Source organism: Hippocampus zosterae, chromosome 4 (genome assembly GCF_025434085.1).
Source record: "Hippocampus zosterae strain Florida chromosome 4, ASM2543408v3, whole genome shotgun sequence".
NCBI classification, from domain to species: domain Eukaryota; kingdom Metazoa; phylum Chordata; class Actinopteri; order Syngnathiformes; family Syngnathidae; genus Hippocampus; species Hippocampus zosterae.
Window position 1 is genome coordinate 26117793 of NC_067454.1, and position 18036 is coordinate 26135828.

An 18036-nucleotide genomic window follows, 5' to 3' on the forward strand; every position below is an offset into this window, starting at 1 on the left:
AGCTTCTTGTTGCTTTTAAACTTAGCTTGTAGCAGATATGTGCACATTTTCAGCATGACGTCTTTGATCCACTGGTGAAAGGACACTTTGCTTTGATCCTCTTTCATCAATAACTGCTTCAAACAACATAGTGTAAGTGGTTAAGGTTGGACAACTGTCTGTCTTATGACACATAAGACACAGACAGTGTCGTATTATTTTGTCATTTTATGTCAACTGTTTCCAGCTCCGGCCTCTCTGTGTGGAGTTTGCATGTTCTCCCCGGGCCTGTGTGGGTTGTCTCCGGGTGCTCCGGTTTCCTCCCACATTCCAAAAACATGCGTGGCACGTACAAAAACGTGCGGGCACCCACAGCGGCTCCTCTCTCTCCTGTGGTTGAGAGGAATGAAATTTCATTTGTGCTGAATGTTGCACATGTAGCACATTTGACAATAAAGTTGACTTGAACTTGAACTTGAATGCTGGCAAGTGTGCAGTTTCCCCATTGTTACAATACTAAATAATTACCTTTGCATCTTGTTTTGTATGATTGTTTATTTATTTGGGGGCAAACTCCTGTAAATGTCATGGACGACCATATGTGGACCTAGGGTCTTTAGTTTGACACCTGTGGTTTAATGGATCTGAATGCATCTTCCACCTAAAACTGCCAGACACATTTACCCTTCCTTCTCCTGTCCTACAATTGGTGCTTTGTGCTTTCTTCCACTTCCACTGGCTTCAACAATACATTCTTTTTTTTTTCTTTTTTTTTGTAAGTAGAAAATGCAAAAAGGTTCAGGTTCGAAAGTTACAGTGTTGTTACTAAATCGATTCCATTGTGAGATTGCCAGCAATGGTTGGCCGTTTGGCTATTGCTTTGCGGGTAAACGTACTCAATAACAATGCGAAAATACAAATACTGTACAGTACATTCAATGTAGCTGTGGTGGTGATAGTGGTTCATACTTTAATTTATACATACTCGGTACATTATTTTATACTGTACATGTAACAAATCAGAATAACTGTAACAAATCATCAGAGGGGTTTTTGACGTTGCTAGAATGATGACGTAAGAAAATTCCTTGGTGCCAAAGAGGTAGGGATTGATGACAAATGTATTTCATGTCAAACGTATTTTGTTGCATTACGAACATGTGTAGATAAATATAAAGTGTAACTACAACGGGAAAACATGCGCATTTAACTTCACTGTTTGGTGACTACGCTTGCGATATTCGCCCATTTGCTACCGTCTTCCAAGAAGTACAGCCGAATCAAATCATCCAGCGATGACGTCATGCTAACGGCGGCTCCCGGTTGGCTGACAGCGTGGGGGCGGTGCTTGTTTGTTGTTTTGCTGAAGTGTTGGCTTAAAACAGACAACCGAGGACCTGCTTTACGTCTATTTCGAATCGCAATTTAAACAATACTGAACGATAGCTTACTCTTAGACCTAACCTCGAGTGACTCTTGTAATCATCTGTACCGACCCGAGAGAGCCCGAAAACGGCAACCATGAAATGGATGTTCAAAGAGGATCATTCTCTGGGTAAGGGAGGGGAGATGGCGTTAATATGATGATGGCACGAAAATATTATTTTAAAATGATTCAGATGACTATTGAAAATACATTCCATAGAGTGTACAAATGGTATGTTATGTCGGGTGACATTTCATAAACCGTTGTAATGGACGGATGGCCTTGTCCTCGAATGGCTTGACTATCTTGGGAGGCTTCGTGGTTTTAGCTAACACCTTCAATACGACTAACACCTTGAATACTGCCGCAAAAAATAGTATACTGTATATAGTTATACTTAATCCGATGGATGATGGTGTTGTGAGCAGGTATGCGACGAAAGCGTCGTGCCTTTGTTCATACGCACAGGACGATTTCAGTACTGCACTTGTTGGGCTAATGGTGGTGACACGAAGAGCCACAAAACTCTCAAGCCTTCGATTCTGCGCCATTGACAAATGCTTATCAAATATTCGATTCGCCTTTGAGTAGACCAAAACAGTCAGCCGTGGGCATCCACTCGAAATTGTAGCGAAGCGTTTTAAGCATGGAGGAGACTATTGTTTTGGCAGATCCCGAAGAGGCCTACAGGGGGTGGCCTTTAGAAATTTGCATAACAACTTCTGTTTCATGAAAGTGACGTACATAGTTCCTGTCACTGTTAAATTATATGATAATTGCCTCTGATCGGTGGCCGAAAAGAAAGCCGACTTGCATACTCAACAGAGAGTTTCATTTGCACCATTACATCGATCACAACAACAAACAATAATTTGTTGAGAGCGGAGCCATGTGATGAATAATTGAATAGGATTCTGCTATTTAAAATCAGCTGGATGAAGACTACATAGTGGAAAGCCGTGTTATCGTAAAAAAAGTACGGTTCAGTACATTACATTTTCAACACAAAGTTGTTTCTGTTAGCTGCCAGAAGACATATGTGTGTGTCCCTTTTTACCCATGTTATTACGAAGTACAAAGCAAGACTGCTTCCCTTCAGCGCAACCATGGAAATGTGTTAAAAAAATGCATGAGTCTGTTGAATCAATGGCTAAGTATAGTCTTAACTTGATTTCACCAAACTTGAGCTGTTTTCGAGTCGTCTTTAGTTCTAAAAATAATGCAAATATTACTTGTTATGCTGCAGAACATCGATGCATAGAATCTGCCAAAATCCGCAACAAGTACCCTGACAGGGTCCCGGTAAGTGAAATCTTTCTCGACTGTTTTTTTTTTTTTTGCCTTTATGAGCCTTGTTTTTTTTGTTTGTTTGTTTGTTTTAACACTGACTGTTTGCCAACTGCGCAATGCATGATAGGTGATTGTGGAAAAAGTGTCTGGGTCCCAGATAGTGGACATTGACAAGAGGAAGTACCTGGTCCCTTCTGACATCACAGTGGCTCAGTTCATGTGGATCATCAGGAAACGCATCCAGCTGCCTTCGGAGAAGGCCATCTTCCTGTTTGTGGACAAGACAGTCCCCCAGTCCAGGTCAGAACAACAATATTTGACAGATCTTGTATCTTGGACCCAACTTGTTTATGCATCACATTTGAACTCAACCGTTTGATGTGTGAGTGAGGTTTATTTCTAGTCTGCTGTGAAAAATAATTGAAGGTGTCAGCTCAGATACAGTGATTAAGCATTAATGGCTCTTCTATCAACAAAAATGTTTTTTTTTTAAACAGCATATAAGATGGGGGAGGGGGGTTCTATAGCTTCCTTAAAATTAACATGACTTTTATCCCACAGATTGTTTCACTGGTACACTGTCAATCCATTATTCCATCCATTTTCCGAACCGCTTTATCCTCACTAGGGTCACGGGGCGTGCTGGAACCTATCCTAGCTGTCTTCGGACAGTAGGCGGGGGATACCATGAACTGGTTGCCAGCCGATCGCAGACTGGTACACTGTGTTGCAACGAGAGCTAAGATCGGTCCTAAAAATATTTAAGCCCGACCCGGCCCGATCCCGATCACTTAACTTGATTTGCAGCCCCGAGCCCGAAGCAAACCCGAGATTTCATATTTTATTTGTGAGGACTCGGGAGGAGCAGGGTTGATTTCTGATAACAGCCTCTCTTTTTAAACGAAATCTGAGTTAAACAAGACTGTATAAACATTTACATCTGTTGTATTTCTGTTTCTGAAGAGGTTACATGAACCGACAATTTCATTGACGGATTTTTTTCAGAGTGGACGGGAAAAATTTAAGGCCGTCCGTCATTTTGACGGGTTAAAAAATTGGGCCGTAAACCACAACAGCAGTACGTCCTTAAGAATCTAGCGTGGCACTTTGAGAGAAGCAGTGAGATGGACGAACACTGACGGGTGGATGCTCGACAGAGACTGGAAGGAGTTCTTTGAATTGTCATTGCAAGAGTTTAGTACAGTACATGTTGTGATCAGGCGACTTCTGTTTTTATGCGAACCGCGGCCTCTCGTGGCCAAAACAATTCACGACCTTGAAACCAACAAAAACAACATTAAAATGTCAGAGAGAGAGAAGCCCGACCCGAATACGAACCCGAAGCAATGATTGATAATTTCTTACCCCCTAAAAGCAACCCAATTCTAGCTGTTGCAATATCCTTACTTACTGTTAGATGTCAGTAACTTCTTCACACTGTTTCTTCTCTTGTTTGACTCTTGAGAACATGTCAAATTTGAGGTAGCCAAAGGAGCTGTTTGGTTAGTTAATACATTATGGATACTTTTCACAGTAACAACTTCATTTGAAAAAGATGGCAGAGAACATTTGCGCCATACAGTATGTTTCATTTAGTTTTATAAATGCAAGTTGAAGATTCAGTTAGTTTTTCTTTTTAGTAGCAGTTTTGTTTTTTTAATTCCATTCACAAAAATGTGTTGCATTTTAGTTTATATATATTTTTAACTGGAATTACTTTATTTGAATTCATTAATGTATTTCTTCCCAACTCAAATAACCTTAGTTTGTAATTGCAACTGTTAAAATGAACAGGCTTCGTATGTAGCAGAGGAGCTGGCGATACTGAAAATGTGTCCATTTCATGTTTCAGCATCACAATGGGACAACTGTATGAAAAGGAGAAAGACGAAGATGGCTTTTTATATGTGGCTTACAGTGGCGAAAACACCTTCGGCTTGTAAAAGAAGCAGCCATGATCATGAGCCGACCTTACCTGCTGACATCTAATCATAGCCCCCACTTGGCCTCTGGAGAAAGGCTTGGGAACCCCATTGAAAACACCACAGAAGGATGGACTACCTGCTCACCAGGATAAATCAAAAAAGTGTGCCAGTGTCTTTTGTTTTTTTGTGACCCACGTTGCACCTGTCCATCAAAGATACATATACTTAGTTGCTTACAGTGCGGTAACTTTACTTTTCTTTTCTTCCCAACTCCTTTTGTGTGAATGGCTTGCATTTAGTTTTACTTTTGTCTTTGAAAACAATATTTATGAAATTGGAATATTTTAATTTAAATATTTGGAGGTAAGGTAGCTGGATGACCTAACCAATAAAAAGAGGTAAATAAATCATGTGTCACGTGTCAGTTTTGACCCAAAAGCACGATTCATCACCACAAAAGTTTAAAGTCTTTAATTGGCAAAAGAAGAATATATGCGAGAATCATTTGTTGGCAGCAATAATCAATTATTGGATGGAGTACCTGAGAAAACACAGGTGAGTGCAATGTAGGAGTTACTTGTAGGAAGCTTCCTTGAAATGCTTCACGTGTCGCACACGGTGATAAGAGACAAAGGTACTGGCCGAAGAAAGGTGGGCTGGAGGAGACACTCAAAGCCTTCAAGTGAATATTGGATACCTTCATGCGTAAAGTTTGGCCCGTAGTAGTGGAGTGATACATTTACATACCTAACTGTGTGTGCGTGTATGTACGTATGTATGTATATACTGTACACATTTATATAAATGTCACCTGAAAAACAAATTTTCCTAACCGCGCGCGTGTGTGTATATATTTATAATATTTCTTTATATAAGCAGAAAACAATCTTTTACAGTTGCATTCCACTGTGACCACTGTATACTACATTCAGTCTGTACAAAATAACACATTAAATGCGGTCCGAAACAGTACATGACGTTTACTTTTCTGCTCTGCGGCTACTGTGGCTTTTTTTACCAACCACAATTTTGTTGGGGGAAATTAGCTGCTATGCACAACCAACTTCCGCATTTAGTGAAGCAGCATAGTTCACATGAATGGTGGTGCACTAAGGCAGGAGACCAGGGATTCAGGGGTACCAGATGGAGATTTTTTTCCGTAAGCAAAGCTCGGTAACATCATCCATCCATCCATTTTCGGATCTGCTTTATTCTCATAAGGGTGGCAGGGGGTACTGGAGCTTATCCCTGCTGTCTTCGAGCAGTAGGCGCGGAACACTGGACTGGTTGCCAGCCATTCGCAGGGCACACAGAGACGAACATCCACACATGCGCACCCTCACACAATTTAGAGTGCCTGCCATTCATGTTTTTGGAATGTGGGAGAAAACTGGAGTCACTGAAGAAAACCCACACAGGCACGGGAAGAACATGCAAAATCTACACTGGAAGGCCGGAGCCGGAATCGAACTCTGCGCGTCTGCACTGCTAGGCGGACATGCTAACCAGCCGCCCTTCGGAACATCATATAGTTTCTATTTCTTGTGACATATATTTAAGTAGCCTAGTTCCATCATATTTTCACACTTTGGATGGTGGGCTGGCCAATTACCTGCACGTTCTTGGAAAATATCGAATCACCATTGCATGATAGATATTAGAGGACAATTATGAAATGGAAAATATGTTTTTCAGGAAGGGAGATGACACTTTCCAAGAGAAAAATAGCTGAAAGCCGCAAAGTCTCCGCAACTTTTATTTGTGTTCTCCACCTCACCGGTGACCAGTCCAGGTTCTATCCCACCTTTTGGCCAAAGGTCAGCCGGGATATGTTCCATCTACCCATGCCACCCTTGAGGACAAACGTTAGGCTACAAGAAATGAATGGATTGCTTTCACCACTACAAGTGCTTGATAAAAAACTGTCACACGAAGCTTTCTCTTCCCCTTTTTCATTTCCTTCATTTCCTTCTGCACTGCAGACTTCTCATTAACAGTCTCTTCGTGGTAATCAATAGAATTTCTCATTTCTCAAATTCTGAGAAAGGTTTGAGGAACATGCTACATGTTCATATTTTCAGTGTTTTCATTTTTTTCATTCAGAAGGGCAACATTACGGTTTCATACATCAATCATGAGTTTGTACTTTTTAATTGACCCTTTTAGTGTGGCAATACTCAAACACAAGTTTTTAAGCACTCTAGAATGTGCTCATGAAGACAAGTTCACATTTATTGAGCGTAAACCTGTAATATTATTGAATATTACTGTTATGCTCAATTGACAAGTGATGATGACTTAATTGGATAAAAAGAGAAACGTAGAAAAGTTGCATTTTTATGTTTTGAATAAAAACCCACATGCAAATACCATGTGAAACCATTTTACAATGCCACAAGCTAATGGAATAAATGAGAATTCAAAAAGAGAGAATTCTCATTTTAAATAAAGAAAAACATTCACAATTAACAACTGACACTATCGTATAAACTCAGGCTAGATCTACGTTGCAATCTCTAATGAATGAATGATTCAAATGTCCTTGACGATTTCTCACGCATTCAGCCAAGCTCACACATCACAAGAGTTGGTTAACAACTTTGTGGCATCACACTGAAAACCGTTATCTGTTTCCGTGATGGTTTGCAATTTTTAAAAAATGTTTCTGTCAAAATATCAGAATTTCTATGAATGCCACATTGTAGAAATGTGTCAAAATTTATTTCCGACTTGTGATTTGCACAGTAAATGTGATCCATAATTATTTTATAAATTGAGCTTCTCTAAAGGAGTATGCAATAAACTTATTCAGAAATAATTAATTTATCAAATTATCATTAGTTACAAATATCCATCCATCCATTTTCTGATCCACTTATCCTCACAAGGGTCAGAGAGCGTGCTGGAGCCTCTCCCAGCAAGCGGGTTAAATATCGCGTTGCGAGCCAATCGCGGGGCACACATAGACAAACAATCATTCGTGCTCACGATCACACCTTGGGACAATTTGGAGTGCCCAATCAACCTGCCATGTATGTTTTGGAATGTGGGAGGAAATTGGAGCACCCGAAGAAAACCCAAGCAGGCACATCGAGAACATGCAAACTCCACACAGGAAGGCCGGAGCCGGAATCAAACCCGCACCTCTGCACTGTGAGCTCGACGTGTTGACCAGTCCACCACCGGGCCGCCCAAGTTACAAATATTTTTACCCTTAGTTATATATTATGATATACACCATAACCGTGAAGGGATGCTACTGAGAGCATAATATAAATTTTGGGCCATGATAATCACCTGGATTCCTGGAAAAAGTGAATGATTGAATGTAATGAATGAAGTTGACTGGTTAGAATTGAGACAATTTTTCTTCCGCATCATTTCCCTTCTCACTTGCAAGACAGAATCAAACTTCCCTAACTCTTACATGATGGCGTTTGATGAAAACATTTTTGCCTCATAACTTGGTTTCCACTTCAGTTTGCTAGTTCATATTTCTTAAAACACATCAGATAAATTAGCTACTGACTTCTTTTTTTCCCACTCATACAACACCTCTCTCTTTCTCTATTTATTTATCAATAAAGAGTGATCCAGTCATTAGCGCGTCGACCTCACAGTGCAGAGGTACCGGGTTCAATTCCAGCTCCGGCTTCTCTGTGTGGAGTTTGCATGTTCTCACCGTGCCTGTGAGGGTTTTCTCCAGGTACTCCAGTTTCCTCCTACATTTTTTTTTGTTTGTTTGTTTTTTCTTCTTTCCTCCTTCTACCCACATTCTTGCTGCTGGAGGCTGTATCCCTTTCCCCAGTGTGGGACAAATAAAGGATATCTTACATTCCAAAAAATGCATGGCAGACTGGCACTCTGGATTGTCCCTTGGTGAAAGTATGAGCACGGATGGTTGTTAGTCTCTGTGTGCCCTGCGACTGGTTGGCAACCGGTTCAGGGTGTCCCGCGCCTACTGCTGACGGCTGGGATAGGCTCCAGCACCCCCTGTAACCCTTGTGAGGATAAGTGGATCGGAAAATGGAATCAGGGATAGATATTTAGCATCTATCCAGCCATTATTCACTGCTTCTTCCAACTCTTCCAGAGGCCAGCTAGGTGTCATAGTCTCACCAACGTGTTCGGGGTCATCCCCGAGTCCTCCTGCCCGTGGGTCATACCTGGAACACCTAACCAGGGAGGCCTCCAGTTGATAATAATAACGCATGTCATTTATAAGCGCCTTTCAAAACACTCAAGGACACTTTACAATCAAAACAAGAAAATAAAACCACAGATCAAATTATAAATAATAAAAGAAGAGATGAATTTAAACTGAATATAGCAACTCCAAATAGTTGACGGCGGCAACATTGCCGCCGCAAGGAGCACGAGCCGACCCAGCCAGGCCGTGGTCCGCGGATCGGCCGCCGTTTCTACCGTTGTCTGCCGTTGTCTGCCGCGTGGCCGGCGGGAGGACGACCAAAAGGAGGCGATGCCCCTAGAGCAGAGGTGGGCAAACTACGGCCCGCAGGCCAGATCCGGCCCGTTGCTCTTTTTAATCCGGCCCACCGAAGGTTGGTGCACAATTAAGGTTCGATGTGAATGATTGCATTCATTTTATTTGGACTTGTAATAAGATAAGATAAGATATCCTTTATTCGTCCCACACTGGGGAAATTTACAGCCTCCAGCAGCAAGAATGTATGTAGAAAGAAGAAAGAGAAAAAAACAACAAAAACATCTTTCAATTAAATGCAATATGAACACAAAATGGATAAATCGAAGTACTATTTACAATTTTCCTTCACATCATTTAATTATTATTATTATTGTGGTTGTTATTTTTTATTCATCAGCCTGACAGACTGTCGGAGATTTTCTCGGACAAAGTTAAAGAAACGACAGGAAAATTGTCTTCAATATCGGCGGAAGCGGACATCTGAGAGCAAACGACGGTTGTTGCTCCGCGATCACACTCAAAGTCCCGTCTCCGCGAGTTCTACATTTTATTGTAACATATGCAAAATACAAGAAAAACACTGCCCCAATATTTGCATAACGCACCCCCGGTCGGGCCCCTCAGTAGTGATTGATTACCTGTTTTTCAACCTCGAACCACCAGTACATTGGCGCCTTTTCTGTCTGATCTACATTGAATCAACATGTTGCAGACTTTGCGGATGGCCAATGTCGCCTGGGCGCGACGTGTGTTCTCACCTCGTCTTTTGTTGCTCACCCGCTGTTCCCGAATGATTCATTCCCCTTTTGTGACCAAGTTTCGCCTTCTCCCCTGTGGTCGCCCACCTGTATTAACGTGATGGCCGGTGCCTTTGTGTGTTGCCATTTGGGGGTGCTGGATATGCACCCAAACGTTTAGATGTGCCCAGATTAAATGAAACTTTAAACATGATACAATTTAGCTCATAGATTCCTCTAACACAGACATTTTACCGCCAGGTGGCGCATTGACTTGAAGTTGCGGAACACGGGGGTGGGAGAGGGGGGTCTTATCGACCACCTTGGACCTCTGTATTGCTCTACTTCTACTGGTCTGATCACAACCCATCTGCAGCAAAGCACAGGCTAAAATAGGTCATCAACAACACTGTTGTCTTTTAAAAAAGTATATTAATACAGTACATTCATGCTTTTATTCTGTTGATGTTTGATATGGACTGTCAACAAATGCAGTTTTTCTTTTTTTTATGTACCATAGTTTGTGCTGACCTGGCCCTTCTGTCAAATTTTAAAAGTCAATGCGGCCCTCGAGCCAAAAAGTTTGCCCACCCCTCCCCTAGAGCCATCGAGGTGGAAGCCCCGACGAGATCCGCGGCGGATGCACCTCCGGGAAGGACGAGGAGCGACGCCCGGGAAACGCTGCAGCGCAGGCGCGGAGCCCGACCACCGGAAGTGGAGCTCAAGAAGCCCCGCCATTGAGCACCGCAGCAGCGCTCCCATGGGGAGACGGAGGAGAGACAGGACGGTCCAGACACAGGCCCCGTCGAACCTCACAACGGGGTGCAGAGGGATGGAGAAGGCCCGGGGCCCTTTCCGACAGCGGAACAGACAGGACGCTGCGACAGCGCGACCGAGGACAACCGTGCGACGACTGACCATCCAAAACCACAACGAATTGCAACAAGAGATGAGGGTTTCTCCCATGACGATAGGACACCGTAAAAAACGCACAAAAAAAAAGAAGAACTGCGGGTGAGCAGCGGCAGCCAGATATGCTAGCGTTCACTCAACCCGGAAGTGACCTTCTGCAGTTGACCTCCTAATCAAATGCCTGAGCCGCCTCATCTGGCTCCTCTCAATGTGGAGGACCAACTCTGTGTCCCTCCGAAAATGACTGAGCTTCTCCCCTATTTCTACGGGAGCTCAGACAGTCTGCAGAGGAAACTCATTTTGCAGACTTGTGTCCGGGATCTTTTTCTTTCGGTCACAACCTGCAGCTCATGACCATAGGTGAGGCTTAAGAACGCAGAGCTTGGCATTTTGACTCAGCATATTCTTCTTCACCACACCAGATAGATAAAGAGTCGACCTCATAGCAGATTCTGCACCCTACCTTTACTCATGAACAAGAGCACAAAATACTTGAACTCCTTCATTTGGGGCAGGATTCAAACCCTGAGAGGGCGCTCCACCGTGTTTGGACTGAGGACCATTGTCTCAGATTTGGAGGTACTGATTTTCATCTCAGCCGCTTCACACTCAGCTGTAAACCCCTCCAGTGAGTGTTGGAGATCACGGCTTGAAGAAGCCCACATTGCCACATCATCTGCAAAAGGCCACCAAACCGGACCCCCTCAATGCCTCGGCTGCGCCTAGAAATTCTGTCCATAAAAATTACATGCAGAATCGGTGACAAAAGGGCAGCCTTGGCGTAATCCAAATCTCACCAGATACAAATCGGACTGACCACATTGCTCCTCCTGAATCCGAGATTTGAGCTCCCAATGGATCCTCCTTTCCAGCACCCCTGAAGAGACCTTATCGGGGAGGCTGAGGAGTGTGTGATCCCTCCGTAATTGGAACACAACCTCTGCCCCCCCCCCCCCTCCTCATTATTGCTTCTTTATTGCATTACTGTACATCAAACACACCCATCTCAGTCAAGGACATTTTACATATCCACCATGTCAAAGGATCTCTGCGACATCCATTATGTGGTTTCAGTCTTGTAAGAGTTGCTGGGCCCATCACTGTTTTCACGTGTTCTCCTCAAAGTGTGAATTCAAAAGTGAGAAACAATTAAGAACATTGTGTAATTCAAAACATGGAGAGAGGCTGACAGACGCACAATGGCCATTTGGTCAGGTATCCTATCACCAAAATTGACTACGCTACGCTTCTCATAGTTGTTGATGTTTCTTTCTGGTTCTTTTTTTGTTGTGACTGTGATACAGGAAGCTTTGTTTTATTCTCTGTCAAGCTCCTATGAGAATTGTGTATATTTCTGCTAAAGCAGAAGGAAATGGTCAGTGCAATCTGCAGCTTCTTCCTTAAAAAGAGTAGCAATATCAGCTGCATAAAAAGGAAAGTCAGCGAAGGTCACCCACAGGAGACTATCCAGAAGATCAGAGGCACAGCTGCCACTATGAAGACACTTGCCCCTCTCACACTCCTCACGCTGGTGTGTTTTGTGTCTGCAGGTCAGTTGTGATTTTTGTTCCCATCTCAATTCATTTTGCGGTGACTGTGATTGTTTCAAAGTGTGCATATGGTTGCAGGCTTGGTCAGCCAGGAGTTCTTGTTGAAGGAAAGATGTTGTCTAAACAGCTCATTAATACGAATCCCTAAGGAAAGGGTGAGACACGTGGCGATGACACCGACTGGGTGCAAACACAATGCAATCGTGTAAGTATCAGACGTTTGGAATTGGATTGTTCAACACTGGATCACTTGCACCTTTTCGATAGGAACATTCAGTATATTTACAGCAGGGGTGCCCATCACGTCAATCCCGATCTACCGGTAGATCTAAGATAGGTCCCACGTAGATCCGAAGAGTGTCAAGGAGAAAACAAACAGCCATTTGTATGTCTTTGTACATGTTAGAAATATATTTTTTGTTTTGATGTACGCTGCACCTTAATCATCCTATCAGTCTCATTTTCACAAAGTCTGATTTTCACAAAAAATATATTTTAAAAATAAAATAAAGCAGGTAAATCTTGAATTTACGGTGGCACGTGATTACGTCACCGGAGGTTGTGAGCGCTCAGCAGTGTGCAATTGCAGCTTGTGATCAGAGCTGTTGCGCTCTATCTTTTATCATCATTATTCTCATTCAGAGTTTGTTTTTTTGTACAATTCACCGAGGGCACGGGCAAAGAATAGGAACCTAGGAGGGCCCAGGGAAGCACTTTAAAGCGGTACGTGTGAGCTATGATAGTTAACAGGCTGCAAAAGTGCGTCGCATGCCTCAGTTTCAGGCTGTTTCTTATCATGGCGTGCCCGTGTGTGTGTGTGTGCGTGTGTGTGTGTGTGTTTGTGTGTGCGTGTGCGTGTGCGTGTGCGTGTGTGTGTGTGTGTGTGTGTGTGTGTGTGTGTGTGTGTGCGTGTGTGTGTGTGTGTGTGTGTCCGCGCGTGCGCGCCGGTAAGGGTAGATCCCAGGAGGTTAGGTGATCGAAAAGTAGATCTGTGGTCCAAAAAGTCACCCCTGATTTACAGAATTCAGTCAACAATAATATGCTAAGCCAATTCTATATCGATACTTTTTTATATGATGCTTGTCTTTGGTGATGCGATGATTTTGACGGTTTAAAGCATTGACCTTGACATAACAGCTTCACATCATGATGCATTATTTTGGTACGCCGAGAGGTTATCAGGAAAACAGCATCTGCCCTCAGTGTCACGGTTAATTGAGATCACTGACGGGAGCTGTCTAGAAAGCTTAAAAAAAATATGAATTTGAAACTTAAACATAACTTTAAACTCACTTTTGTCCAAGGCAAACATTTCAGTTTCTGTATTGAGACAAAAACACTATCCTCCAAATCTTTGGTAGCGCAACCATAAATTAAAAACTTTTACAAGTAAAAGTGCAGTGATTTGTGATTTTGGTGTCAGGATTCTCTGTGATGGCTTTATTAATTTTTGGGTGTGTTTTCAACTTCTTTGGATGTGTGCAGCGTTGAACTGTATATTAACCCTTTTCATGCACCCTGTAACCTGATAACATGATATGCTGTCCACTGTAGTAACCGCTGTCCCTGAGAGGGTTAAAAATATAGACAATAACTACCTTCATGTTACAACACAGGCATGCATTAATATTCGTATATGCACATAAAATGTGTTTCATTCATAATTAGATTCTTTGTTGTTTAAAAATGCACACTGAAAAAAATGGTGTGATGAATTTACTCAATTTTTATTTTGTCAAGTGGTTGCACAAAATAAATGGATCTGGTTCCAGGTACGTTTTTTAAGTGGATGTACTTCCAAATATATCTGGATACAGGTGATTTTATTTTATGCCATCAATTGATGCAATAAAATTCATTAAATTCAACCACTTTTTTCAGTGCATCTTCAAGGCCCTAGTCGTTGTCGTGAACGTCAGTGGATCAAAATGATTTTCATATAAACCTGCAGAGTTCAGCAGGCCGCTTGCATCAAATCATGAGCCTATTTGTTGTTTCAGAGTCACATCGGTGTGCGGTAAACGTTTTTGCCTCAAAGACAGTTGGAACTGGGCAGTAAAACTGTTGCAAAGATTTGAGGCAGTTGCTGTCAACAAGACATTTCTACCTACACCTTTCAATCAGACCAGGTGTAAAAACAACCGGTATGTTGAAATGGTATGAGGAGAAAGTTCCTGTATGTAAAATCACTTGCCTCTCAAGCTTTAAGATGATTCTTTCCTGAGTTATGACTATTATTATTTGTGGATTTTTTTCTTAATATAATTCCTTACACTGTGTTATGTCTTTTTGTGTTTTGAACTTTAAAGTCCCCATGTTGTACATGCTGTGTATGTATTTTGTATGTCGTTATTAATTTGTAATTACTGCTTTAATTATATAAGTGCCTGGACACCCACATTTCAAAATCTTGCTTGTTACATATAGTTTCAAACAGAAATGCAAACCGACGGTAATGTTCAAAAATGGAAAATCCAGATCTGACTTTGCCACAGAACAGGGTCGAAAAAGTCTTTCATGTTCTGGAATCTGATTCCGTCCAAATAAATCACAATAAAGAGAAGAAAAACAGTTTGTGATCGAAATCACACTGCATCAACTATCAAAAACGTCGGACACTGTCTCATGGTATAGGAATACCTGAAAGAGAGGAATTAATTGTTTGCAATGTGATCTGCTTATTTCAGAAAGCAGAAGCCACAGTTGGCTAGTGCCCGTGCACCAAGACACTAGTGCCCCCCACTTGAGGAAAGAATAAACTTCTTTTTTAAATGTAATTTTCATTTTTATTTCATCATTGTCACTATATTTTTGTGTTGTGAAATATGAATGGCGAATTGTTGATAACTAAGGCATTAAAAATATAAAGAAGTGCTTGTGTGATTTTGTTCATTTGATGGCCTTATGGCAATAGCTGTCATGATTGATCTGTTTGGGACAACAGGTGACTCTGTATAGGGCTCCTCCTACAGCGGCAGACCTACTAGTCATCATTGGATTCTTGTTGTTTTCAGGACTTTCTTTGTTTTGGATTTAGTTTTCTTAGTGTTTTATGACTACATTTTGTCAAGTTCACCCTGCTCCTCCCTCCCTCCTGCCTGCTTTTTGGCGTCCTCCGCCACCATTTTTTCACATTCAAAGTGATATGTCAACCCATATTAGATGTGACAATCATATTAGCCATCACAGGTATCTGTAAAACGGAGTACCGGTAATACAATCGAAAGTATTGGTTTGGTATTCATCCAATGAGTCCTGGCTTGATACATCAGCTAGGAGCAAGTGAATGAGGCATATTCACAAATTGATTCACTTTGTCACGGCTGAGTCATCAATATACTCACGGGTGTGTGTGTGTGTGTCTCTGTGTGTGTGTGTGCGTGTGTGTGTGTATTTGTGTGTGTGTGTGTGTATATATATACAGTATATATACGGTATATATTTTTCCCCCTATGGTTATGCATCATAGAGTATGGTAGCATCGGATATATTTAACAATTTAAGTGTTGCCTGTAGGGTATTAATAATAATTCCCCCCCCCCCCCCCCCCATGCAATTCATGCGCCCCCGTTAGGTCAGAGGTCTGGGGACTGGTCTGGGTTCAGATCCTCATCAATCATGTCAGCTCATTCATCACTTGTCCATTCTTCAAAGGAGGCAGACAGCTTGTTTCAGTCCACTTGCTTCACGTTTTCGACAGAACAGCAGGCTGTGCAGGTTGGAGCTAAAGCAGTGGGAGAGAAAAAGAACAAAATGATTGCTGGACTTTTCACTGTTTCCTTTTTTTTTCTGGTTGGAGTAAGGAAAAAAGATGCCAGCACCACAGTGTGAATAAGAAGTTTGAATCAGTCCATCTGCACCGAAAAACTAAACACAGTTGAAAACAACAAATGTTGTTATGATGACAATTATTAAAAAATAAAAAAAGACACAAATGGTGAAAGTCATCTTTAATGTTGCATGAGAAAAAAAGATGATACCATGTTTTTCTTCATTTCATTGTGCAAATGCGATGCATGCAAATGTTTTTGAAATACCGGTCCATAAAAATCCATACATCCGCAGTTTAAGGGTGACAAACATGGAGTCAATTTATCATGATCACATATGCCAGAGTACGATGCCGTTTCTGAAAATTAATATTGGGTGTAACTGTGCAAGGTTCATACCCGATCAAAGATTTAGTATTCAATTCAATATGCGTCAAAAGAATTTTCTTGTTTGAAAGCGCCTGAGTCATTGTATCAAAGGCCTTGATTTGGGGATTGATTTATTATCATTTATGATCACTATTAATCTCGATAATCGGTTTCCAATTCACCTCGAATGAGTATGTAATCATCTTACTACAAAACAAGTCTTTTTTGGCACAGTTCAAATTAGATGTGAGAAAATGTTCTCTGCAGTTTATTTGCTCAAACAAAACATGAGTTCTTATGTCAATTTCAACTTCTAACACCTCAATACGACAAGAGCTGCAAAACGTGCAGTGTGGCTTCAGTCTTGATCGTTTGCTTTCATATTGAACATATTTTGCGTACATTCAATCTGCATTCAACTCACTTAGAGAAAGAAATCAACTCAACAGAACTTTGTTGGTAATACAAGTACAGGTATATTGAAATTGTCTGACTTATTCGATTCTCTTACATTCAAAATGTCTTGGGTTGCTTATCGCAGTAGCTCACAGAACAGACAACTGAAGTCCAGCAGGTGAAGGAGAGCGCTTTCCTTGATAAATGACACTGAACATATCAACAGAAGGAAAACAATAACCTGGGGAAGATGGGCTTATCATTGTCAAACCCCACAATCACAATGTCTAAATGAATGTAAATACCGGTACTGTATAGAGGGGTGAAACTATATGCAAACCACTGGGAATGTCCCAAAACAGAAACCCCAGATCTTGCTTTGCCACCAGTAAAGAACATCTGAAAAGTCTTTCATTTTCTGAAATCTGTCAACGTGCATCACAGTTATGGGAAGAGAAACAGCTCACGATCCAAATCATACGACAAGTATCAAAAATGTGCCACGCTGTGTCACGCCATATAGGCATGTCGAGCTGCTAATCAGCTGGTCAAATAGAGGTCACGAAAAAACACCACCACCCAGTTGAGTCACCTCCAACAGCACAAAAATTAAAGAAGAAAATGAAATATGGTGTACAGTACTTTGTTCTGCCTCTCGTTTATTTTGGCGGAACTTCCACTGTTGTCCACTAAATGGCGGCACACTATTTTGTATGACGGTACAATAAATAAAAAAAAAGTACCGGTAATGAAAGCAGGAAGCGTTTTAGCTCAGCCTTGTGTTTTGCTCATGATTATTGGTCTTCCTTCGTGCTTTTCACGCCAACACAGAGTGACATTTGTCGGTTCATTTTCTAATGGACATCTTTGGGCATGATTAGTTATGTACATACTGTACTGGTACACAGTAACGCTGTTTATCAAATATCCGTGTTTGTGATGACATTCAATATATCATTTGAATGTGTTTGTACTGTTGAAAGAGCTTAATATTAATTACTTTCCATCAATTCTATAAATAAATGCCCCGGAAGTATTTTAAAAGGGTATTTCTATATCACGGATTTCACTTATTGCAGTTGTAGTCTGGAACGTAACTCCCGTGACGGGTATACCTGTGATGTAATAACAGGTATACCCGTAATGCCAATTTTGTGACATATTTACAGTTTCTGGTGGACAAATATTTAACTCCTTAAAAAAATTGACATTCGCAGGAGTTCCTACTCAATGCA

General features: G+C 41.6%; 1 protein-coding gene across 1 annotated transcript; it reads left to right on the plus strand.

Moving 5' to 3' along the window:
* Positions 1-1313: 1313 nt before the first annotated feature.
* On the plus strand, positions 1314-5027 carry gabarapl2 (GABA(A) receptor-associated protein like 2). The gene is made up of 4 exons (XM_052064057.1): positions 1314-1534; positions 2652-2707; positions 2823-2995; positions 4548-5027. The coding sequence occupies exons 1-4, from the start codon at positions 1501-1503 to the stop codon at positions 4636-4638; spliced, it is 354 nt and encodes a 117-aa protein (XP_051920017.1). The 5' UTR covers positions 1314-1500; the 3' UTR covers positions 4639-5027.
* Positions 5028-18036: the final 13009 nt, after the last annotated feature.

Coding starts and splice junctions, on each gene's coding strand:
- gabarapl2 (XM_052064057.1), top strand. CDS start 1,501: ATGAAATGGATGTTCAAAGAGGATCATTCTCTGG. Junction 2,708..2,822: donor AGTACCCTGACAGGGTCCCG/GTAAGTGAAATC, acceptor AATGCATGATAG/GTGATTGTGGAAAAAGTGTC. Junction 2,996..4,547: donor AAGACAGTCCCCCAGTCCAG/GTCAGAACAACA, acceptor TTCATGTTTCAG/CATCACAATGGGACAACTGT.